Source organism: Stigmatopora argus, chromosome 8 (assembly GCF_051989625.1).
Source record: "Stigmatopora argus isolate UIUO_Sarg chromosome 8, RoL_Sarg_1.0, whole genome shotgun sequence".
In the NCBI taxonomy this organism is placed as follows: domain Eukaryota; kingdom Metazoa; phylum Chordata; class Actinopteri; order Syngnathiformes; family Syngnathidae; genus Stigmatopora; species Stigmatopora argus.
Window position 1 is genome coordinate 9996745 of NC_135394.1, and position 25591 is coordinate 10022335.

The following is a 25591-nucleotide window of genomic DNA, read 5'->3' on the forward strand; positions in this document are numbered from 1 at the left end:
GATTTTATTGTTATATGTGTATAATAAAAACACTGAAACACTAATATTATATGCAGTACTGTATTAATGTTCTTAAAATAGCAAGTTTTCCTAAAATAATTCAATTAAAATATATGAAAACGCAAAGTTTGAACATAAGTTGTATTTTATTTTCAATAATCATTTTTTATTTTACAAAAACATAAGAAAAGTTCATTGCTATTGCAAGTTAGACATTAAACACATTTAATCCGGGGTGGCTGGCATTGAGTGTTCATTTTTACTGTCATTGATGGTCCATTTTGAAAAATAAATAAAAAAAGAATCATAGCAAGTCATGTGAATAAACTAATTATAAATGACTGAATGATGAAATTACATTTTAGGAGGATTATTTCTTATAACCCTAATCAAACAACATTGTAATTTGGTCAAGGTGAACAAGTGCAAAGAGTGACAGCATCACAACTTGTTTGTTGGCACAATATTGCAACACTGTGTGCTTTGAGTTGTGCCACCAGTCCTCGCTGCCATCGATTTGGTTTTGTAACAACGAAAAAGATGACGATGACACTAACAACCAATGATGTTTGCAATTTATAAACGTTAGTGTGTACATGTATGTGCACACGCAAATTTTTACACATGTAAATGCATTTCCAGTTGCAAATTATCAATTTTTTCTTGTCACAAAATTAAATGTTGCCTCAAATCATTCCTTTACAACGCTTTATTTACAGTTCCAACATCTACAAATATTATAATACAAGTTTGCAAAGTAAACCGCACATTTGTCAACAATCACTGAGGTTCCAGTCAGCGTTGCTTAAATTGGCGATTTGATATTTACACCCATAAAAGTAATATACAGGCAAAGTGCACTTGGTGCACACTCTCGGAACATTATAAATATTCATGAATATTTCAAACAACAAAAAGGGAATTTGTAGGATACGGTTAAATAAATCGAACCAGGATCAGATATTAAATGTGAAGTGAGAATAAAAGATACAGATGTCAAATGATGTTATACAAACAGGAGGCCTTAAAAGCTGTTCGGTCAACTAAATGAAGGACTGCATAGTTACAATAGAGAAGGTTATTGTTCTCCAATATCGTACAATTCTAGGAGGAAAGACTAGATGAGGTCGGCATCACGTTTTTGGTACATTATCTAAAACAAAAAACACCGGTAAAAAACGTTAAGTTAAGGTCACTTTTGCTTAAGACGAGTTGGAAAGTAAAGAGCTGGTTTGGCCATGAAACAAGGAGCAATAAGTCATCGGAGGCTGTACTTGGCAAAACCAGGAAAGAGGAAAATTAGTTCAAAAAGGATCATTTACAGCAGTTGGAACAACATGACATCCAATGGAGGTCCAAAAACATGATGAGCTATCAAAGTCAGTGTTCTTACAACAAAGAGGCACTTGAACTGAATGTTGACTGTCTAGACTTGGCTAAATGTTTCGCAGCACCAAGGACGAAGAGGTGCTATGCTAACAAAGCATGCACTTTGAGAGGGAAAAAAGCAGGTGTTTTTTCTTATATGATAGAAATGGAAAAGGTTAAAATCCAGCATTTGACAGTACGGCAATGCAGTACTTTTTGTATTTGTGTCCCACTTCAATGTCGTTTACTGAGGGAGTCCATAAACCTGATGTATATTGGTAAACAGAAATAACCCAGATTTAAGAAAAAGGAAATCAGTAGTGTTTTACTTTCAGGCTGCATGGACAGCTAACATAACACATATTGTGCTAATAATAAAACACAGCTTAAAATTGGGACAAAATCCTAAATGTGACTCTTAAATACATGTTTTTTACATCCTATATGCCCAACATATCTATTGCAACTTTACAGTACTTGTGCTTTTAAAATTAGATCTTAGATTTTGCTTTTAAAAATATTAAATCTCTTGCTTCATGATTTCATAGGATAATATACAATTCATTCTCTCCTATAGACTTTACAGTTTTTCCCCCCAAAAAATAAATAGCATATTCTAAATGTTTTACATAATATTGTAGTTGTACTTCCCGGCAAGAGGGCAATATAAATCAAACTTTAGATCAGTGACACAGTGAGAGTGAGTGTTAAAGTCCAACATATCATATTGCAAACCAAAATTAGAAAGAAAAAATATATATATATTTTTTAAAAACAACACGGGACGATAATTTTAAAATGAGTTTAAGGCAAATGTCACGCCCCCGACTCACAATGATTTGATCAAAAAAAGATGATCACTTATTGTAGTGTAGATTGTACTGAAAAATGTGCCACTAATTAACCAATTGTTAGTTGCGGTGTTTGCTAAACATTCGTTTTGTTCATCCACGACAATTTTTGTTCCATCTTTTAACCCTCTGTAAATAGTTCCTGGGCTTTAAACAGATGACACTCAACTAATAGGAGCCCTCTTGGTGATGAGTCTCAACGTGTTTACAGTGTCCTTCAGCAACATGTCAAAGATGCTGTCCGCCAGTTGCATTTTGACGGACAGTTCATCTTCTTCATAGCAGAGCCACTGAGCCTCGTCCTCATGGAGTTCCTGTACCTGCACATCAAATAATGTGATCAATTTGAAACAAATCTCTCATCTATTTTTGGTCTAACAAAGCAACAAATGTCATACTTTGGGGCCATCTGGTGGATTTTTGTGTTATGGCTAATTCATTGATAGGTTTTGAAATCATTTGCATCCTTAATGCTCTATATGACTACAGAAATACCTTGAGATACGAGCCTAATGCGTTCCGGGATCGAGCTCGTATGTCAATTTACTCGTATCTCGAATCAATTTTCCCATAGAAATGAACTAAATACAAATTGATTAGAATACTGTACAAATATTCTGGTTAGTCTACTTTATTGTAATATTTTCACATATTCATTCATTGTGTGGAAATGGTGACTAGGTTGGCAACATATATTTTTTTAAAGTTGTTTATGTAATGCTCCATGACAGTGTGTTGACAAGCCAATCACACATAAAGCAGCATGTAAACAAAACTCCAAACTCTGTTTACTGTCTGTGTGTTGACTTACCAGTATTTGATCCACTCTGTCCCGTTTTTTTCGTCCAAACTTCAGCATTTTCTGCCAGTCTGACTTTTTATTCTTCTTCTTGGACAAACCATAAAGCTTCAGAACTTCTTCTGTGACAAATTCCTGAGCGAGAGACAACATAGGGGAGGCACTTAATTTATCGGAACAACAATATTCTCTATGTGAGGAGCTTTTTATTTATAATCAATTTGTACCTGCACTTTATTGAGGTCTTGTGGTGTCTTTACTCTGTGGAAAAAGGCAGACCTGACTCGCTGTGGCTTAACCCACTCAGGCTGATTGGCATTGGGGTCTTCAGCATAGATTTCTTGGAGGATCTCCCATGTCAGGTCATACACAGCCTGAGTGAAAACAATAGTTTTAGATTAGGTTAAACTCTTACTTGTCCAAAAGTTTGAAGCGACTAAAATGGAAATATTAGAGGATGAGGTAAGGCAACCTTTTTGTAGCTACGGATGGCAAGAGCCTCCTGGTCATTCGTGGTTTCCTCGACACCCAAAAACTCATTGGAAGGTTTAGGGCAGTTCATGTGCGAAAGGGAATGTTTTCCTTCCTTTGTAAGGCCACAGCTCTCCCAGATCTCCTGAACAGCAGTAAGAACCATCTTTTCAACATCTTCGGATGAGTGAGGCACTACCATGGTAGGTTGTTCTGGCAATTTAGCAGGTAAGGGAAGAGGGAGGGCGGGTCTCGGCGGCGTCTTTGCCGACTGGTCCCCATCTAGGTGGGAGACCATTTCGTTCAAGGGATCTTTGGCAAAGGAAGCCGACTTTCCCAGGCCCGCTCCCAGCCTCGTATCTTCTTCCTTCTGCTGGAGCCTCTGTTGCTCCCTCCGCGAGCTGAGACCAAAGTCCTCGTCAAACCAGTCCTCATCATTGCCAAGGTCATCAATCAGATCACGGCTTAGTTCCAGCTCTGCGAGTCGTTTGGCCAGTTCTTCCTGCCCACTGAGCCCCAGAATTGGACTTTCCTGTTGTAAAAGAAACATCATTTTAAATCTGTCTATTCTTTCTCTGCTCATGTACACACAGTTGGTCGGCATACCAACGGACTTTGGTTGGGGGAAAAAAAATCAATTGAAGAGGGGCAAATCAACAAGTTCAGTGTCTCTGGTGTCTGTATCTTTAAATGCTAAAACAGTTATAACAGGGGTAGGGAACCTATGGCTCGGGAGCCACATGCGGCTCTTTTGATGAGTGCATGAGACTCTCCGCTAACCCGTGAGCTAAAATATGGAAACAGCTGAGTCCCAAACACACCAATAGGAGCGTTACATCGGCACTGTGTTTTAATCATATATTTTTTTAAATTAGACTCTTCTCCATGCATATCGTCATTGATACTCATTGATTAGCAACGTTATCAAAAGAATTCAGTCTTTATGTACTTTAAAAGTGGTGAAATGACTAAAAACGCATATATTTTCATGTATTTTGACTTTTACATTTTGAGTATGGCTCTCAGGAAGATAATAATAATAATCGGACATAGGCCCTGTCGTCATTATCAACAACTTTTTGATATGATTTTTTTATGGCTCTCTCTGTCAAAAAGGTTATAATGTGCCAATGGGGAGTTTAAACGGGATAGAGGAAAAAGGCTAAGGATACATATAGTACCCATATTTACATGCATGTTAGTCTGGAGTACTGTCACTGAACACAACACTCAACAATTTCCGCAAAACCTTTTGATGACCATAACATATTAAATTTAAAATTTGACTCTTGAAATTGAAGGATCAGACTCACCAGTCGGTTGCATAACTCTGGCGAGGATGGCTCCTCTTTGGATAAAAAGGAAAGTAGCCCTTCTTCTGGTTCCAATGACGACGTGTGCCTTTGCTCCTCAGGCTCGAAATTGATCTGATTGGATGCTTCTATTTTCTCTTCTTTAGCCCTTTTAATTTGAAGGAAATCCTGAACGGTGTCAACCAAAAAGTTATTCAGAAGTTTGTCTGCTAACGTGTCAGGAGAAATTGGATCCTTTTGCGAATTAATGCGATCACCAGCTTCATGGGTACACTCAGGATATATCAATTGATTAACTTGGCTTGTTTCCTTCTCAACGGCCGCAGAAATTTCCTGACCAAATAGTACGTACCGATCAGGCGTTTCGGCTTTCTCAGATATTTCAGAAATCTCTCTATTTGTTAGTGCGGGCTCTTCAAGAATTATGGACTCCTGACTGCTAGGTACGTTCTCGTTTAGAATGTCATGTGACTCCTGCCCATTCTGTGATTTGGATTGGTTGTGATTTTGTGACTCGAGATGTGTTTCAGCGTTCCAAAGCTCTTGGCTATTAAGATTTTGCGCTACGTTAGCTGCTTCATCTGAAAGCTCAACATAGACATCATTATGAGAGGTTTCTTCACTTTTCTCCTGACTTTGTATGTTTTCAAATATATCCTCTTCACTTTTATGTTCCTCCTCATAATGATCGGAGTAGGAATCTTGGTGTTCTACTGCTAAGGCTTCAAACTCGTTGGACAGATGAGTGATCTTTTCAGGAGGAGCAAAGATGCCATGACGTTCTTGACATTCAAAGTATACCACTCCGTCATAGGTGCCGCAGTTGCTCCCCTCAGATTTGTCTAATTCCACACCAGCCCAAAAGCCTCCAGCAAAGCTGGTTGGACCTTTAAATCTAAGCGTTCCAGCCTCAGCGTTCCCGACAAGCACACGGTCTCCGATGTTGAAACCAGGCATTTCATCTGTAGTCATAGAGACAGGGCTGGGTTTGTGAGACAGGGGTGTTGGACAGATGGAATCAATGCTGTGATTATCATTTTTTGACTCATTGGTTCTCTGAAGCTTGAGTAGTCGACCAGATTCATGTACTGACCCAATAGTAACAGAACTATGACTCGATTCTTCGGCAATCTCCTCTTCGAAGTCTTCATCCTGACTGTAAATTTGTATTTCAGTATGGCAAATTGAGTCTGATTTGGGAATATGCTGATCCTTTTCAAGTGAAGCGGATTCAAAGTCATCTTGATAATCTGTCTGAGGAGAAGCTTGTACATCCCTTATTGCTGTTTCCTTCACTGAAGGCATAACATCCAAGTCAAGCCTGCAAGAATTGTCAATCGATGGAGAATTTTCTTTAGGTTGAGCAAGGACATCTGCTGCAAAAGAAGGTGAGTCCAACACAGGGGATGGTAGGACAGCTTCCACATGGGGCTCTTCAGATGCTGAGGTAGATTTGTCATCATCTAAAAGTCAGAGATTTGTCATGAATAAAATCATAACTGCCTCAAAAAGCAATTACTAGAAAATGAACATGCAAACGTACTTTGGTGGAATGATGCATCATTGTCAAGTCCCACAGTAGGTATATCACTGGTTTCAGACCTAAAGAGACAATTATTTGGTACATTATCTTCAAAATAATAATAGTTGATTCTTTACAAAGGAAAAAACATACCTTGCAGGAGATGTGAGGCCAGACTGATCTACAGCTAAGCTCGAATCTTCTTTCTGGATCTTGATATGAAGAAGTGGCTCAGGTTCTTTGCTCAGGGCTGCCTTGGTTTTTCCAATGTAGTTGTCATAGCTCTGAATATAAATTGTGAACATGTACATGAATCTATATAACAAAACAAATAAAAACACCAAGAGCAGCAAACATCTTACTAGAAGAAAATGCCCGATATTTACCTCCAGTTGTTTCCGCAAGGTGGCTTCTTGTTCCTTAAGGCGCTCCTTGTGCCTCATCTTCTGCTCCCTTTTCAGCTGAGTGGCCATCAACTTGCGTTTCCTCAGCTCCTCTTTTAGAGCCTTAATACGGTTCTCTATGTCACTCTGCTCTGAAATGGGTTCTGAAAAGCAAAGACAAATAAATCTCAGAATGTGTGAGAACATTTGCTCTGTGATTAGCAAAGTATAATCCGACTTGTACCCAGTGGAATTTAAACCTAATTCTTTAGAGATTAGTCTATGTTTTCTTTATGTCTAAAGTTCAATTTCAAACTTCTGGTTAAACCACTTATCATATACCAAATCTAGAAACTCACTTAGCGTTACGAAATTGAAAATGTTTGGTGATTTAATCATGTATCTTAGTGTTGAGGTATTTATTATTTCTAGTTGGACAAAAACTCACCTGTTTGTGAAACCACGGGTGATTCCACAGGTTGACTTGGGGTCTGCTTTGATATTTGGACAGAGGATTGCAGTTGCATCTTGCTTTCGGTGCTGATATCACACAAGGAGGCACGGTTTTGGCTGTCTTTAATTGGAGAAGACTGGAAAAAAATGACATGGCCGCTATATCAATGTCAAGTCATTAAAGTAACAAAAATAAGTGAGATTTAATGTGAACAGGTATTGAATATAAGTCTGCCTTAAGGAATAGACAACACCTTTATCTTGTGTATCCCAGCGAAATTTGCATTTTTAAATATTTGAAGCAACCATCTTTCACTTGAATTTATCCAAAGTATTGTCTGTCCCTTCAAAGTAGCTAAGCGCATTTGGGCAAACCTGCTTGCTGCGTGTAAATGAAGCAAAGTCCTCAATGTAATTTGGGGGGCTGCTTAAATTGGATGCCACCATTAATTCAGCCACCGATACAGGTTGTGCTGAGGATGGACTTCTTGCTTCTTCTGTGCGTATACTGCAATCAGATATTACTGAGGAATCATCGTCCTCAGTCACATGTGCTGAAATTAAAATTACGCAAAAAACAGTTAAGTTAGTTTTTGTTTTTAACAGCAAGATGTTCAAAATTAAAGATTTTAATCACCTTTCTCACAAATTGCTCTCGGTTCTGATTTTCGAATGTGACTAGACTTGGGTATACTTTCCGAGATTGCCTTGCTGCCCTCTCCTTTCCAACCAGCCAGAGCCTCTCTTTCTATCCTCCGAACCTCTGCCTCTTCTTCATCAAGTCGCTTTTTCCACTGCAGCAGCTCCTCGGCGTGATGACGCCTCTGCATCAACTGCTGTTCCCGCTTAGTCAGGAATCTAATAGGTGGATGGAAGGAAGATTGCAGAGAACAACGCAGAGATGAGGTGTGCGTGTTTAGAGGGAGGGAAAGAAAGGGAAAAAATAAGATGCAGTTAAATATAGAAAAAGGAGGTAGTACTGGCAAACCAAGAAAAAGTACCATGATTAATGATGGGGGAAAGAGTTTAGCACAAAAAGTTCAAAGCAGGCCGATTCAAATCACCAAGACAACCGTTTTCACTTCAGACATGCTTAACATTACCTCAAAGTATTTCTCTAAAGAAACAAATCAATTAAACAAGCAGGGAAGACCCATTAAACAAAGGTTTGACAGCGGGGGGCAGCTTTTTTAGACATTAAAATAAAATCTTGAGATACCAATAAGCTTTTAATTTCTGTTTCTTTAGTTTGATGTTGTGAAGTACTTCATTAGGAAAAGACAAAATCCGAGTTAGGTACAGAAATTGCATAGTGAGGAAAATGATTTTAGGCCTCAGCATTTATTCTTGATCCAATTTGAAAGTTGTTTTCTTAATTCAAACTAATTATAGATCAGGTACTGAAGAATTGCCTATCTACTCTATTATAGAAAATAGCTTTTCATTTATTTGCCCAAGCTGTGCTACTGTTACCCAATAAAGCAGGAAAGGAATCATTATGATATAATGGGTTCATTAATAGACACTGTGTATAATTTGTTCCGAGCGATAGTGAGGCTTAAATTAAAACATTTTGTATTAATGATCACAGCTGGGTAATAAAGAAACAGAATCACGACCTCTTGTAAACCTGTAAGCCGAGAAGGAAAAGAGAAGTTTTGAAAATAATACAAGAGGGAATTAGTTTTAATTTCAAAATGGAGTCAAGATTTCCCATCCAACAAGGAAAGATATACAAATCAAAATATGCACAACCTTTGAACACCATAAATGTGTAATTTTCTACTAATAAAAGACTTCTTTTTTTAAATTAAAAATATGCAATGACATTGAGTGTTTTTGATTTTTTTTCAATCTATCAAAGGGTGTGCTAATTTTAACCCATCTTTCCTTGAGCATTAAAACACCCTTCACAAATGCCACCCTCTAAAGAAAAAAATATTTAAACTCCAGTCACATCAGTCAAAATTCTATACCACACCCATGTCATTGAGCACACGCTTTTCATTTGGAGAGGGAGAGGTCAAGTCAGTAAGGGATGGGGGCTCGGGCGTGGAGGAAAAACGGCGGAAAGTGTAGGGAGAACTGCACGGTACCTGTCCAACTGGTTGTAGATATAGAGCTGGAATTGAGGGTCAAGATTGGGAAGACAGACACTAAGGGAGGCCCAATGCCGGGCCGTGAACACAGAGAAGAAGCAGTGCATGGGGGAACAGTGTCTACGACACACGTGCAACAAATCGAACAATCACAGAGAAAGAGAGAGAGACACACGTGAATTTAGGAGAATGGCAACATGATAGCAAACGACAAAAAGCAAAAGAGGACAAAGGGGAAAGAAACAAGGAGAGAGGGAGAGAGAAAAGTACTATATGAGCATGTGTTTTGTGTGTCTTGTAGTTAAAAGCCAGGTGCCTGCTAGGTTTTCAAACAGTGGACAGAATGATCAATGATTAAAATTATTAAATATTTTTTTTAAAAGCACATTCGGTATGCAAGCAAACGGAGTCAACATGCCTTTTTGGAATTGGGATAAATAAATAAAGTGGAGGCAAAGTAACCGTTGGTGGCCATTTTTGGGAAAAAATCCATCTGTACAAAATTGTGAATGCATGATAGGTGTTGGACATTTTTTTTATCTGGCATGAGAAGAGAATTTAGTACTTTGTTTCTGGATGAATATAGAGTATATGAATTACCATGCAGGTAACCTAATTTTCTAAAGTTAATATGAACGACATAAATGAAGTCTTAAATTGCAGAAAAAAAATCCCAATTGTTTTAAGCACTCAGCTGTGAGAAAAAAATCCTCATTAATTCCTAATCACATGACGCTATTGGTTTTATATATATATATATATATATATATATATATATATATATATATATATATATATATATATATATATATATATATAAAACCAATAGCGTCATGTGATTAGGAATTAATGAGGATTTTTTTCTCAAAGACAAGAGCAAAGGGAATTTTAAGATGGCCTGATATTACTAGTTTTTTATGTTTTTAAATAACAAATCTCAATACTACAACACTGGATTTGATTATCTCGCACTACTCTGTATCGGAATGATAATGAAAATTATCTTAAAGGAAAACAGTTACCCTCTGTGCTTTTATAAGCCTGGCATGACGGTAGGTTTTCCTTAACCCAACGCCAGCTAAAATTGTGCCACAAAAGAAAGTATGAAAAAGTATACATAATTCAACTGCATTTTAAGCACATCTGGTATTTTTGTAATGGTGACATTTTATGGTTGATACATAAACCAGCTCTCTGTCCTTGCACTGAATTACATTAGTACATGTAACTTAATAATAAATAGTTTATAAAAAAACATAATCACAAACATTTCAAAATTCCAGCCAAATAAACATTTTTATTTATCTATTAATTTATTTTCAAAAAAGGTGGGCCACCAGAGTGCTTTTCTACCACCAGGCTTTGCAAGCTTTCTGAGGGAAACCGTGAATATCATATAAATTTCACTCCAATAGAACACTTTAAATATTTTCACATTTGTGAGAGGAAAACGAAGAGATGCAATTGAAAATTATCAGTGTTAATTTGGTTAGTTACTAATCAGGTTTTATCACTCGACCTTGGTGACTACTGCAACCCAGGGCTAACCAGGGGCAAGATGGTCCAAAAATGATTTTAAAAATTGTAATAATGAAGAGCACTTACTTCTCATCCATGCGTGAGCGCATCTTCTTGAGCTTCTGCATGATGCTGCTGGTTTCACTTGCAGAGACCGATGGGGATGGTGAAGGGCTGCGACTGCCATCCGTAGTAGGCCTCAAGTAAGCAGCCTCTGACACCGGTGTTTCTGACATTAGCGACTCCTTGGGACCAAATGATAAGAGGTTTATACAAAAACAAAAGCATTTCCGTGATTAGAACATGTGTCTATTTGAAAATGATTCTATACATAACCTTTGTTATACTACTTACAGTCGGAGCGTCACCCCCCGCAGACTTGAGACGTTCTTTCAGTCTTTGTGTTGAAGTTCTCATTCGCTCAATCTCTTCTTGCTGCTTCAACAGAAGCTGTTTTTCTTTTCTTGCTACTTTATTGGCTTCTTGAAGACGCTTGATCTCAGCCTGAGGTTATGGAAAACGCTTTTAAACAAAATCTCAGCACCAAAATTATGAGTCACTAGATTAGGATAGTTTTTTTAAGTCCATTACCTGTTCCTCATGAAGTCTCAACAAAAGTCCCTTTTGCTTCTTCCTGATGGGGGGCAGTTTGTCATCCTCTCCCTTGTTCCTGAGCTGCTTTTTCTGGTGCTCCAGCCACGCCAGCTCAGTTCTGATCTTTTCCTTGACAGCTTTCTGGCGTAGACGCAGTAAAGCGTTTTGATGCTGCAGTCGCAGGTCTTCGTCTTTCATGTGTTGACGCACCATGTCCATGGTGAACCGGGAGAAGCTGTCCTTCCCACCAGAAAATGCCATGTTTGATTTGTGATGCTAAAATAGAAAAAGCCCAAAAACTTGAGGGTGGGATTTATGGTGTACATGGTAACAAATGTTTATAAGTCATTTCATAGTTGGAGGACATTTTAGTGCCACAATTTTAAATATTCCGAATACAAAATAATAAAACATGTATACTCGCTTATGATTCAATTTACTAGTGACGAGTCCAAATTTAAAAAAAAAAATGGGAGGAAATACCAGATAAATTGAAATTACGCCTAAAATGCATCCTACAACATCCTAAAATCACAAGATGGCGCCGTTCCCGTGGGAGCCAGTGGGCGTGGCTCTGTACACTTACGTTTTTCGTATTTTACAGCCCTTCTATCTTTTTTTAATTACATTTTAATATTTCTTAATACATCCCTTTTTACTTTACTTTGTACTTTATACTTTTTACTTGAATGTTTTTACAACTTTCCTTGTTCTGTTAGCTTGGCTTCTTTCGGCTACTTCTTTTTTTGGAACCATTCAGCCATGCCTACGCTGTCACACACACGGGACTAGCTGTTACAATTCGCAGCAGAAGGAGCAATACCTCGGTGCCGCCGGAGTTTCGGAGCTGGACAAAAGTGCCGGGAGGAGAGGCAATGCTTCTGACCAACCATTCCATCCTGGGATAAGATGGAAAAGTTGTCAGCGCTTACCAGCAACGGAGTCGAGGAGTTCTGCCCTGCAGCTGTTTTCTTCAGCTCCAGACTACTGAGGAACTGTGCAGATAAGCTAGGAAGTGACTCAACATATTCTCTACCTCGGTCACAGTCTGCAGAAGTTCCCCATCTCGTGGAAGACTTCCTGTGTGTGGTTCCAGTTTTTGTCCAACTTTACAACGTCTTTTTGAGTCTATCCGTTTTTGCTACCGAAACTCGTAGCTCGTTTTGTGTTTTTGCTGCTTTTCTGTCTTAATGATTTGGTGATTCTTACTGATCCCATTGACTTTGATTTGCTTTGTACTTTGTGGTTTTTGCTTTTGCTTTGTTGTTCTGCGGCCTTTGACTATACCGTCTAACTTATAACTATGCCTTTTCTTGCTACTGTCACAATGAAATTTCCCGAATACGGGATGAATAAAGTTATCCAATCCAATCCAATACAGAACGGTTATTAAATTATATGTGAAACAATTATGGGGTTATTTGTACGTGTTTAATATTCATTACTATAAAAGCTTATTTTTCAAGAATTTTGAAGCTCAAATATCCTCCAATGTTGAAATGAAGCATATGCCAGAAGAGGCCTCTCACCTTTGAAACATGGCTTGAACCCGAGACATCGTTTGTGCTGCAATCTGCCAATTCATCCTCTGAATCCCCGAGGCATCTTGCCCTCTTCTCTATAGAACTTCGACGGTGCTCTTTACATGACAGCAGAGAGCTGAAAGAGCGTTCTTCCACCTCATCTTCTGTCCTGGACGAATCAAACTTAAAAGAATAATCTAAGAAATGAGACAAGAATTGATCAACAAAAAAGACATTTGAAAACTCTGTCAGAGACAGAGTTGGGCAAAATCCTTAAATTCATTGGAGGCATAGTACCCTTAACATCCGCTGCAGAGGCGATGCTTTCACTGCAGAGGGAGTCATTTTCCGCAGTTGGACATTCCTCCTCTATTGAATTGTTGCCTGCTTCTCGTTCAGCCATCATGTCATTTTTATCTTCTTTAATGACCTCGTTTTGGTGATCCGTCAATGTATCGGAGAGGTTACTGGAACAGCTTGCATCAGCAACACTGAAGAAACAGGTGGTGGGGGCATATTAAAGCTTGGTGTCTTCAATCCATTTAATACAAATTGGTGTGTAAATAAGTAGTTTTTACATGAGAGGGGAGTTTTGTAGGGGTCGTGAGTCTTTGTGACTGAGGCTTCTACTTGCTTCCTTTGTCTGATAGCTAGAAATAGAGTAAAATGTTAGGGGAATATTTTCCTTACACTGTAACAAATATATTAGTCTTTTTGTTTGAGGGAGGACTTTTTTCTTTTACCTATCAGAATCTGACTTGTTCTCCTTTTGTCGTTGATGCGTGTTCAGAATTAAAGACTCAGGCGCAGCACCAGACACAGTTAGAGCACCTTCGATCTGAGTGCGTGTCAGATCTGTCAGCTGTGTGACAAAAATACACAATAGTGATAACAGCGTAAACAATTAGAATTAAGATTTTCCTGCTTTGCTGCAACAGTCTTGAGTGAATCAAGAAATTGCTAACCTCTTTGATGTGACGTGCTGTTTCCGCCGTCTCTTTTTGAGTTAGAACAATTTTTTCAAGCAATTTTTCATGTGCCTGGACAAAAAAACATTTAAACATCAATCATCTTGATATATTCAAAATTACAAAATTATTTTAACTAAAAGAGGGAAACAAATATTTTTACAATTCAATCAATCAGGTTTTGAATTTACAATTTTTAAAACAAACCAGACAAAAAAGCAAATATTCTCTTAATTGATTCTTTTACAAACTAAAAAACAATAAAGGAGAAAATGTATTTTCTCAATAATATTTTATTTTAAAAATTGGTTATTTTACTTTTTTTAAGAGGGAAAAAAATTCTCCGATTTCTGTAATTCTTATCTTTCATCAAAAACTATAGTGAGTGTACTTAATATGTATATTCAATTTATTCTTCTGTAAAATATCAATTCAGGTAATCAAATGATTTCATTTCGCGGCCATAAACGATGTGGTGGTCTTCATCTGGCCCCTGGGCAGTGGGTTTAACACTTATATGTTATTGGAACATTTTTGGTTAGGAAATGGTATTAAAAAAAAAAAAATAAACTTAAAAAAAAAAAAAAAAAAAAAAGCTACCCTGTTTGTTCTTTGCCTGTCTTCTTCTCGTTGCAGCTGGGCCTCCAGAGCTTCTCTTTCTGCCTGGATTTTCTGCTCATACAGATCATTTTCATGTTTCTGCTGCTTTTCCTTGGAACGGACAATAAAACAGACATGTTAAAAGGATAAGGAAAATATATATGTCTTAATGTTTTGCTATTAGGTAAAAGAAAGCTCATAGCCTTGCTTCACCTCAAGCATTTGTTCCAATACAGCACTTTCGCTCTGGGCCATGGAAACACCCAACAGCCTCTCCGCATCCCATAATTTTCTCATTGACTCATCTATGGACTCCTGGTATTGGAGCTCTGCTGTCATATGTTGATGCAAAGCAGCAGGAGAGTACTGGAGATTACCTGGAGAGAAGCAATTAGGAAGAAAATGTTGTGATAATGACTTGGTAAAGAAATCATTGGCTTCATTTGGCGGACTTTCAACAACTACCAACGTCAAAGGCACTACAACATTATCAGTCACATGTTATGTCACATAATGTTTGCAACATCAGCCAGTGATTATTTACCTGCGGCCCTGCTGCTGTTACTAGTCCCAACATTGAAGCCATTCCGTGGAGGTTGGGAGAGAAAATCAAGAGCTTGAGTAGAATTTGGAACGCCAGGGGGAGATGTCATTTGGCCTCTTGATGGTGGAGACTTTTGTTGCTTCGCCTTCGATATTTAGGGAACAATTTGAGGAGGTTATCAAACAGCCAAATATAAAGTGATTGACCTTACAGAAATAAATAAGGTTTATTCATTCGGGAGCCATGGATAATCATCGGAGGTAGCTGACAAAATGAAAATGGAAATGAGCAGACAAGTATCAAATGACTGTATTAATGATTTATAGAATTTTAAAGCTCTAGGCAAAAAAAAAATCATTTAGCATTAATCCTTTATAGAGAATTCATCGGCGGCCATTGACGTAGCTAGACATCACATTTTGGCTGAACTGCACTGAAACATGAGTATACAGCGCCAGTCATTGCAGTTTAAATGGATTGCAATGTTTACTGCTGTCAATGGCAGGTTACAAGTAATTAGTATACTCTATTTTTCTCAAATGTTTTGTGTTACATTTAAAAAAAAGAAATGTAGCAGTACTCTTGTTTCATTTTATTGATATTTTTAATAGCTTAAATGAAAAAAGAAAATTGCAAATATTGATTTGATGAATTAATTAATTGTATGTTTTCTAATTAAAATAAAAAAGGGAACATTATAAAAATGTTGTTTATCAACTTTTTACTTGCGGCCATAACTATATGACTCAAAATGTGAGTTCTTTACGAAGCTACATTTGATAAATGACCATAAACACTCACTTGCCCTGCAAACATTTAAAAACAACAACACATAATTACCTCAGTAGCCATTACAGGCAGACCTAGCAGCCTCTCCACATTCCCAAATTGTCTCAATGACTCATCAAGGGACTCCTGGTACTTGAGCTCTGCTACCATTTGCTGATGTAGGGCACTAGGTGAATACTGGAGTTTACCTGAACAGACAGGGGGAGACATTTCATGTCATGAATATCACGGCGCTTTCAACATAGAATCATTTGCCTGCCGGCCCCCCAAGCTCAACTTCACCATTTTTTAGAGACTCATTCTTGAGAGCAGCTGCAGCTTGAGCCAAACCCAAATCAGGCAAGGCTAGAAGAGAAGTCACTCTTTCTTGGGATGGTGGGGACATTTTATTTTCTAATCCCACACAACTGCAAAAAAAATAATATTAGAAAGCATTATTTGATGACTCCTTGCATTTCAAGAACCAACATATTTGAACTATCTTGCTAAAGTTTGAACTTTGAAGACATGTATATTTACAGAGATTTAACACATTTCCAGGGTAAAATAGATATGAGAGCATTGATTAAAAAAATCCTTAAAGGGACAGACAACATCTCGTATAAATGACATTCATGTGAAAGCATGAATCTGGAATCCTTGCATTTTTCTCCACAATAAAAATTGCAATTGTGCCCCTGGCTCAAATTCATTAAAAAAAGTCTTTATTCTAGAATCAACATGGTAAAGTGGTCATCTGTCCCTCTAATAGACTGCGGTCATACGTTACTAGGCAAAGTTCATGAAAAGATTTGGGGATTATCAAATGATCTGTGATACCTTTGAAATTAAAAGAGATCGCAAATAACATTTATTTGAAACTTAACCAAAGCAAAATATTCTCCAAAGAGGGATGTTGTTGCAGGAGCTTTCCAATTGTGAAATGAATGTCACCTAGTGGATCAATTTTAAAAGCATTTTATTGAAATGATTCCAGCACCTATGTGGACTGGAACTCTTCTTTGACTGTTGGCTGCTATGAAATGACGCAAAGTCATCCTCATAGGCTGCTGCATCTTCATGGGATTCTCCAGATTGGAAAGAACGAGCAGATGGAGAATTCCTGTCATTCACTGCGGGAGAAAAAAAACAAGGTATGAGTTGTTTCAACAATAACTACACTTAGTATGTCAGCACAAATGGCCATCAAATAACACAACAATAACCTTTAACATTGAGGTTCTTTAAGTATATGTTGATGACACTGAAAGGGTCTCCTTTGCTCAACTCATCCCAAGGCATTATATTTCTGTTCTGAGTTGACGTGAGAGCCAAGCACTTGGCAGCGTCCTTCTGGAAGTCAGTGAGGCGTTGCAATTCAATTCTTTGAGCTGAAGAGTCACCGGTGTTGTGCATCAATCTGGGAATATGATTTCTGGGAGGGTGAGGAAGGCTCATTTCATCTTGACTGAAGCTCCCCTCACTGAGGATGGTGCCCTCACTGATAGAACCTCCACTTGAGTCATGCTGATCTGTCCTTTTCTCCCTGTTGTCTTCAGGTGTTCTATGAGGCATGTCATCTCTCCTCTCTAAACAATTACTAACTTGGTTCCTTTCCAGTCCACAGCTGCTAGGAGACTGTTCAATGCAATCAGCAGTCATTTCTTGTTGTTGCCCTTTGAAGGTGTACAAATTTCCAGCTCCCGGAAGTGAGGCACTATTGCATGGACTAAGACCAGCGCTTGTTATCATCCTCTGGATCCCCGGAGTTAGGTCAGCATCATCAAATGAGCCGGTTCTTTGGTCGAGGTCAACCCACGACCGCCTACGGGCCAGAATATCCGTGTCTAAAGGCGTCGCCTCACCAAAGTTGATTCCCACTCGGGCAATCTGCCGGCCTTCATTCTCTATGCGGTGAGACAGCGAGATGGCTGTGGCCTTCAGGGCGTCAATGCGGGACCTCCTTGACTGAGACCAGATGGGGGTATCTGTGAGGGCGGGCTTGACGTCACAAGCTGCCGTTTGGGTTTCTGGCCTCAGAGGGCGAGCAAAAAGAGGCTCATAGCTTGCACATCCAAGTGGACTGGTGCTGGAGACAGACTGGGAGTGAAGAACTGGACTAAAATCTGCATTTTGACTTGAAGTAACTCCAACATCCAAATCACCCCTACAACAAAAATGACCCAAAAAAATTTGAGAGGACAGATAAAAACAGCAATTCTAAGCAGACACTTTGCAACAAAAACATTTTGACTCCTTAGCCAATAATAGTGTGAGATGTCCAATCGTTATTTATTAAAAAAAATAAGAAAAACATTTGAAATGATATTGTCATGCTTCAAATTCTTATTTGTTTTCTTTTTTTTCTGGAAAAGTATTGCTTGCCATTGAAAACTACAAATATGCAATTCTTTTAAACTCGAAGGACTGGCCTTGAATAGGTAACGGCAGCGAATGAATTAGGAGTTATAGTGATAGTCATTCAAATTGGAAAATGAGTCTTGTTCAGATTGCCCTGAAATGCAGTTTGGAAGTAAATGTTTGAATATGAAAAGCATATTAAATCTACCTTGTTAATAGAGGAGGTATCTGATCAGCACTCAAAGACCTGTCACTGCTTGAGGGACTGTGCAGTAATTCCAGTTTCTTATTCTCCTTATCAGACTCTCCAGAGGGTTGGTACATTGGTCTCTGGGGTAAAAAGATAAAACAGGAGTTAGGCAACGCTTCCATTCATTCCATGCCGTTTATACTCATGAGGGTTACAATCATTCTTGGGATGCATAAGCGGTGTTTTTTTATGTGATAGCATGGGACCTTTAACGATTGGGGGGGAAACAACATTTTGTTTACATATACCAGATGATGTGATGCAGCAGAAGAATGCATCTGGACTCCATATTGACTCTCATCCATTGTAAGGAGATTGTAGGTATCTTCTCTGTATCGTTTCTGCCAATTGGTTGCAGTTGCGTCGACAGGAGTGAAGACAGTTTTTGCCATTTCCTTTTGCCTCCTGTAGACATCCTGTAGCCTCTGGTTCTTTTTCTCCGACAATTCTTTCAAAGACTTCTTTTCCTCTGCCTTTTGTCTCTTCCGCTCTTCTTTCTGCTTCATCATGTATTGTCGAATTTTATCTGAATCATAATGCCGCTTTTTCTCCTGAGTTTCATACACACTTGAGGACTGCGGTCGATTTAAGGATGGGTTTGCGCTACGGCTACCTCTGTAGGGGCCGTGTACTGGTGCCGTTGTTCCACAGGAGTGGGAAGTCCTTGTTTGGGACAATGACCTCGCTTTCCCCCTGGGACGGCCCTTACCTCTCCCGGATCTAAGCTGAGATCTCTGCTCCTCCTCATCTGCTTTGCACTCAAACTGTGGGTCATCTAATATGGCCCGCATCTCTGCTGACAACGGGTCTTTCGCTAAAGCCAGTGGGCAGTTGTCATAGACAGCAGGTGACGGGCTACAAGGGGATGTGGAGTGGCTTTGGGATCGGCCCTTAAATCCACTCAGTGTTTGTCTGTCAGTGCTTCTAGGGCGGGTTTGATGTTTTGCCTCAATCGTTTTGGCAGCATTAGGACGGTGATGATGCACTGTAAAACAAACAAACAAATGAATACACAAATATTCTATAAGTGGAAAAAACTGTTTCCAATTTTCATCCCATCAAATCCATTTCAACTGCAAAGGCTGCTAGTATTTCCTAGAAGTGGCCATCCTAAGTGGAGGCAGCCATTTTAGGAGAAAATGAAGGCAGGGTGTTGCCATGCCAACTTCAATCCATGTCAAAGTAAAAATCTTGGTTTGGATTTAAAAGACTAATCCAGACAGTTGTGAAGCCCACTGTGCTGAGCCGAGCTTCACTGAATGCTAATGCCACTCACTGCTGCTCCAGTATTAAGAGCAACCTTATCAAATCAGGCCACAACTCTTGTTCACCCAACCAAAACAACTAGTCAACCTCAATTTCTTCTGGTCAGTGGTCGCCAGTGGTGACAAATTTACCACGGAAAAATGCGAGGGAAGGTAAGACTCACCAGTCATCGATTTAATAACTTTTGTTATTTGTAAAAGCTGTTTTTTCTAGATGTGCTGTAGAAGATAATGTGGGAGAAAAAAACTCACACACAGGAATATTCACTGTCACTGACCTGGATGCTGGACTTTATCATTAATATGGTTCCTCGTCTCTCTGGGTTGTTTTGGGGCGGCACCAAGAATCTTGTTTACCAGCTTCGAACCTTCCCGCCAGGAAGCAGGTGTAATCACTGCCAGAATAACATTGTCAGTCATTTTATGAAATCCCTAAAAGCTCTGACGAATGTTACTTAAGAGCCCAAAGAATTGCTGAGGTAATTTCTGGTATTAGAAATACGTTGTTGTTTTGTGACTTTTTCGCCACGGACATAAAGACTAGATAATGAATATTAACAATCTACAAGGAAGGGCGGTAAATGTGGGTTATTCACAATTGATTGGCTAATACAGTAATCCCTCGAATATCGCGGTTAATGTAGACCAGACATAGCCGCGATAATAAAATTATTTTCTCTGGAATGCAGATGATAAGCATTGTCTGGCCTTTTAAGTCTAAGCCTTGTATTATTCCTACATGTTTTTGGATTTTGGCCAGCGACAGCTCTGTGGATTTTCCTGGTTGGTTTTGTTTCTCTCTCTGCAGGACGATATCTTTCCCGTTGCTGCCTAGGTGCAGTGCGTTCTACAACAACAACAGGACAAACATATAAAAGCTCTGCCCAAGAGTATATCTCGCCCCTTCCCATTAATGTTAAAGTTTTGTCTTACCAGCAAATTGTTTAGACGGGCTTTTACAGGCTTCCTCTTTAAGTGCGGTCCTATTAGTGTGAGTCCTTGTCTCGATTTTGCTGAAGCCTGAGAAATGCCCCAAAACATGCATCTTTATTTTCAGAAAATGCATTTTAAAATGATCCTTCTAAGAGAGGTTTAGAATACCTTTGTAAGTCGGGACTTGTGGTGCAGCTGCTACCTTCCGTATTTTGGCTGCAGTGCCGCCATTGTTGCGCCGTGTGGTCATTATTGGCTGATCGAGACGGTTCAACACTTTTTCCTTCTCTGCAGTTACCTCTTGATATTTAACCTGCCTTCTAATACGCTCTTTGAGCTTTTCCAGCTTATCATCTGGTTGATGTCGCCTCAGGTTTTCCAAACGCTGAGAATCCGAGCCTGGACTGGTGGAAGGACTGCTTTCCCATCTACATAACATGTCAGAGGGAGGAGGGGGAATCGGACTGGACATTTGAATATACGCGCTCTGGGTGATTTCTGCTTCTGGACTGCCGCTCTCCATAGCTGGAACTGGACTCGTTGAAGGAACGTGGTTGTCATAAGTCGGCGGGGCATCTACAGTGGTTGGGTCATTGAGGTAGCAGACTTCCGTACAGTCTCCAGAGGGTTGGATGTTCAAGTGTCCGTCTGTCCGCTCATCCTGGATGTTCAAGTGCCTGTCTGTCCGCTCATCCTGGATGTTCAAGTGGCTGTCTCTCCGCTCATCCCAAGTGTCTTTCTGAGAGACAGATTTGCTTAACAGTGCATCTGAGGAAGATGACACAGGCTCTGATATTGACTGTGGTCTGTAAGACTCCAGCTGAGATGAGGATAAAGATGGAGGGGCGGTCTCTCTGTAGGCAAACCAGATTACATTGGGTCAGCAAAGAGGATCAAGATTTAGTCTTAATTCAACATTCACACATATGGAGGTTGAGCTCTTCTATGAATGTTCACATGTAGGAAAGATTCGTCTTCATTTATCAATTTTAGTGCAACTGAGCACAAACATCAAAAATGTCATCCCCACTTTTTACACTTTTTGTGAGGCGTAATTCCCAATAACTCAAAATCTTTCACTCTTTAATAATGCAATGTTTTTAAGTGCGCTCAAATATTGTAATTCTTGAATTGAAGTTGAAATCATTCTAAATATATTCGCTCTATACGGCGTCAACCATGTCTGAAAGGACAAAGAAACCAAACTATTTGCACGGATTGTCCACACGTACCTGTACGGAGCCAGCTGTTCCCTGAGTGCCATACTGTTGTGCTGTGCGACATTGCTGTCTTGTGTGGCATTTCTAAGCGGGCTGCGCGAGCGTCTCTTCTTGGAACTCGAGCGACCACGTTCGCTCGACTTCGACGACCCTCTCGTCTCAACTATAATGAAGCACGCAGTACCTTAGTCTTCGTACCTCGTATCAAAACACAAAACTGTAGCATAAAGGTTGCTGGAGCCTATCCCGGCCGGCTAACTTTGGACACCAGGCGGGGGACACCCTGAATTGGTGGCCAGCCAATTGCGGAATATAATGATTATTTTAAAGATAATAGTTCTCAAGTTGTCATTATGATTCAGCAACAGTGTGTAATAACTAACCTCTGCTGTTGCCCGACACAGATGATTTTTTCTTGGGCGGGTCCATGACAGAGAGGAGGAGGGCTGTTGTTCCAGGAACGGCCTCCACATGATTTTCTATTCGTCGCAGCTATACACACAGAATAATAATATCATGACCAGGTGGTATGTTATGGGGTCCGCTGATGTATTAGGTTGCTGCTACAAGTAACATCTTTGTCTCAGTATGAAATATCGATTAAATAAACAACAACAATGCAATCATTACAACAATAAAACCAGGATTACAGTTGCTTTAAAGGTTTATGTCTTAAAGTAAGACCTATAAATATTGCATCATATAATAATTCCTTGGTATACTTACAGCTTTGGTCTGAGGCAAACTTTTACATGAAGTTAGATCTAATAAAAGAGGAAAATCATTAGTGATGTTTAGTCCAAGAAGCTCAGCTGTGGTGTATAACTAAAAAAAATTATACAAATTAATATAGTATTTCATTTTGTACCTGAATCAACGGCAGGATCGGTGTGGTGATGAATTGTGACACCGAGGGGCAGAGCCCTCTGACTACTCCTCATCTCACCCATTCACCTCTAGACAAGGAAATACCAAGGTCATCTTGTTAACTGTGATGTAGGACGAGGGAAAATGAACTCACATATTATGTACTACTATTACCCGTACTTATTTTGGCCAACCATTTATTTGGCGACCTTTATTGGTAACACACATACATCAGCAGCAACGCAAATTTAACCCCTTATGTCGCTGTTGTGTATGGCTTGCTGCTCATATAGGCAATTTTAACCCTTAGGCAAATGTTGACGAATAGAGAGACGTTATTTTAATTCCATTTTAAGCAAACTCATGTGACTTCTTCAGACCGAAAAGCAATAAAATTAAAACAAAGAATAACACATAAGCTATATCAACAAGGAAATGATTCAGCTTTAACAAAAAAACAAGGAAAAATGTCTTAGGTAATAAACAATCAAAATAGATTAGATGATTGTGATTGTACAGTATATTTTCTGCTACAACACCTCTTATCAACAGAACAACGTTGTGTAAACTAGTCATTTAAACCGGTTTTACAACATTGACTTAATTCCAGGAAGGAGCATGAAACTGAAGATGTAATGTGGGATGTTTACCTAAGAAAATACCTGCCTTAAGAAAGATGCAACCATATAAGTATTTGTTTTAAAACCCAACTACTCTGAGGATTGTGTGGTAGCACTGGCTTACATTGTAGGCAAATACTGAGCTTTGGATGTTTAGATTTTTTTTCCTTTGGAAGGGACCTGTGGACAAGTCAAGCAGTTTGGTCATATGAGTCACATGACATTGCCTGGGGTTAACACACTTCCCTTCTGACGCAGAGAGAACACAGCGAACAGGAAGTAATCAACACTGGTTACAGTTCCCTTCCCATTATTTGTCCGCAAGAAGCTCAGGCAAAATTAGGCGGTTGCTTTAAACTCATGTGTTATTATTGTCATATAACATTCAACTTAACCTCTTCAAAAAAAAAAAAATTAAAACATTACACTCTGGTGCTTGTGTGTTCAATCTATTTAATTTAGTTTGGTCGCACCCACTCACATCTCAAAACAACAACAAAAATCTGAATGACAACTTGTATATTGTAAGACTCATGAGTTCAGCTGTCATAAGCATAGATGATGTTTAATGCTAAATTTCGAAACATCAAAGTGCCTGACTTGTACATGTCTATTTTTGTTTTAACATGTTTATCAGTTTTGGACAGAGTATTTAATCAGGGCTCTCAAAAAGCTACTTGAAAACAACTTTAATTGTCCATTTTTATTAGATTTTTTGCCGATTTTCACATATTAGTGTGAGAATTTTAGGTGGAAATGTAATAAAGGTTAGTCACTGATATGAAAGAGATAGTTGAACACACCACACCTTAATCGGCCGATTGCAGACTCGGTGGTCAGGAACAAAAAGATAAATTGCTTAGTTACAAAGACAATACGGACAATAGAAGGAGCCTTGTGAAGCTTCAAAAGATGCGTTTTGGAGGAATTCTTTTCGTTTTGTGATCATTTTACAGACTTCAAATGTAGTCTCTGGGCATCACCAAGTGATCTTGACATGTCGATGTGTACAATATGTGGGAATTTACTCGTATAAATGTCGATCTAACGACTAGCAGTTCAGTCCGAACATTTTTTATAAAGAAAACTAAAAAGGTACCAACTCTTTTCGACCCTAACTTGGTTATGACTCATTTCTCCGTCGGCTAAGGAAATGATCAGAGAGGCAAACTCGGGGGTTCACATTTCGATTTTACCAAGATTGTCAACAAAATACCAATGCTCACCATTTAAATTTAAGATCCAAACCATTTAGATGTCCATGACCAAAGGAAAGGGCGAAATGTCCTCACATCATCAGAAATCTTCAGCTGGCTTCGCTGCTGTGTTTGCTAATAGCTCCGGGCAGCTAGCAACTGCCACTTGTGCTAAGTAGCAACTTTTTTTCAGCAACGCGCAGCCATCGTTGGCATCTAAGATGCTTTCCAGTAAAAACAAGCTATTTAAATTAGTGATCCGGGTAAAAAAAAAAGTGGCTACACGCTTTTTACTTGACCTTTGCCGGGTTACAGACATAAACCCATCGGAACCAGTGAAACAAGAGTAGCCAAGATGGGGCGCTTTGTGACGGGCCAGTCACAGAAAACATCGCGAGATTTTTTGAGTCCTTGAAATAAATACGCGAATAAATATTATATACATTTATAAATGGGGAGTTAGATGCGTAAGTAGTAGCCATCTTATGTCGGAGGAATTCGCCCTTAAATTGGTGAATTTGTCCACCACTTGACTTCGAATACCTAAAAAATTTCCAAACAGTTTTGTTTTTAACAGGAAATCTTTTCAGACTGAAACACAATAAAATAATATACAGTAAATTGAAGATGATGAACTAAAATAGATTCATTACACAAATGGAAATACTAATACACTAAAATTATATATATATATAGTATATATATAGTATATATATAGTATATATATATATATATATATATATATATATATATATATATATATATATATATAATGAATCTATTTTACTTTATCATCTTCAATTTACATACATGTACATGTCCTCATTATTTCCCCTAATATATAAATTTATTTAAAAAAAACACTAAAATAAATCATTACTTATAATTTGTATTGAATATCTATTATGGTTTGTTCAGGTTTGGTTTATTATTTGTTCAGTTTATTCGTGTAAATTTTGCATTTGCATTAGTTATTGGTTAAAGTTTCAAAATACTTCAATTTTGTTGTACTATTCTGGACTATACTGGGCTAGTTGGAGCCCAACCCAGCTGACTTTGAGTGAAAAGCGTACAACACCCTCGACTGGTCGCACAGAGAGACAAA

General features: G+C 38.7%; 1 protein-coding gene across 2 annotated transcripts; it reads right to left on the reverse strand.

Moving 5' to 3' along the window:
- Positions 1–1260: 1260 nt before the first annotated feature.
- On the reverse strand, positions 1261–24859 carry cep350 (centrosomal protein 350). Of its 2 annotated transcripts, XM_077606818.1 has the most exons (38): positions 24517–24859; positions 22672–22759; positions 22530–22567; positions 22187–22295; positions 21816–21966; positions 20752–21437; positions 20584–20670; positions 20390–20497; positions 19929–20045; positions 18634–19370; positions 18344–18465; positions 17001–17941; positions 16775–16907; positions 16078–16202; positions 15847–15983; positions 15007–15151; positions 14676–14839; positions 14463–14573; positions 13860–13934; positions 13638–13756; positions 13473–13544; positions 13192–13385; positions 12901–13091; positions 11369–11647; positions 11132–11281; positions 10865–11022; positions 9257–9379; positions 7798–8018; positions 7536–7714; positions 7156–7297; positions 6711–6871; positions 6478–6608; positions 6346–6404; positions 4803–6265; positions 3491–4021; positions 3246–3392; positions 3031–3153; positions 1261–2539 (listed from the first exon to the last, which is right to left on the reverse strand). In XM_077606818.1, exons 2-38 carry the CDS (start codon positions 22751–22753, stop codon positions 2384–2386), a joined length of 8667 nt encoding a protein of 2888 aa, XP_077462944.1. In that variant the 5' UTR covers positions 22754–22759; positions 24517–24859; the 3' UTR covers positions 1261–2383. The 2 variants fall into 2 exon arrangements, with proteins under 2 accessions (XP_077462944.1, XP_077462945.1); XM_077606819.1 differs by lacking the exon at positions 9257–9379.
- Positions 24860–25591: the final 732 nt, after the last annotated feature.

What these genes read in the sequence shown, in the direction of transcription:
- cep350 (XM_077606818.1), bottom strand. Translation starts at nt 22,753, where the DNA reads ATGGGTGAGATGAGGAGTAGTCAGAGGGCTCTGCCCCTCGGTGTCACA. An exon ending in AAGAGTTCCAGTCCACATAG is followed by an intron (nt 16,203 to 16,774) that starts GTGCTGGAATCA and finishes TTTTTTTTGCAG; the next exon opens with TTGTGTGGGATTAGAAAATA. An exon ending in ATCTACAACCAGTTGGACAG is followed by an intron (nt 8,019 to 9,256) that starts GTACCGTGCAGT and finishes TCCACCTATTAG; the next exon opens with ATTCCTGACTAAGCGGGAAC.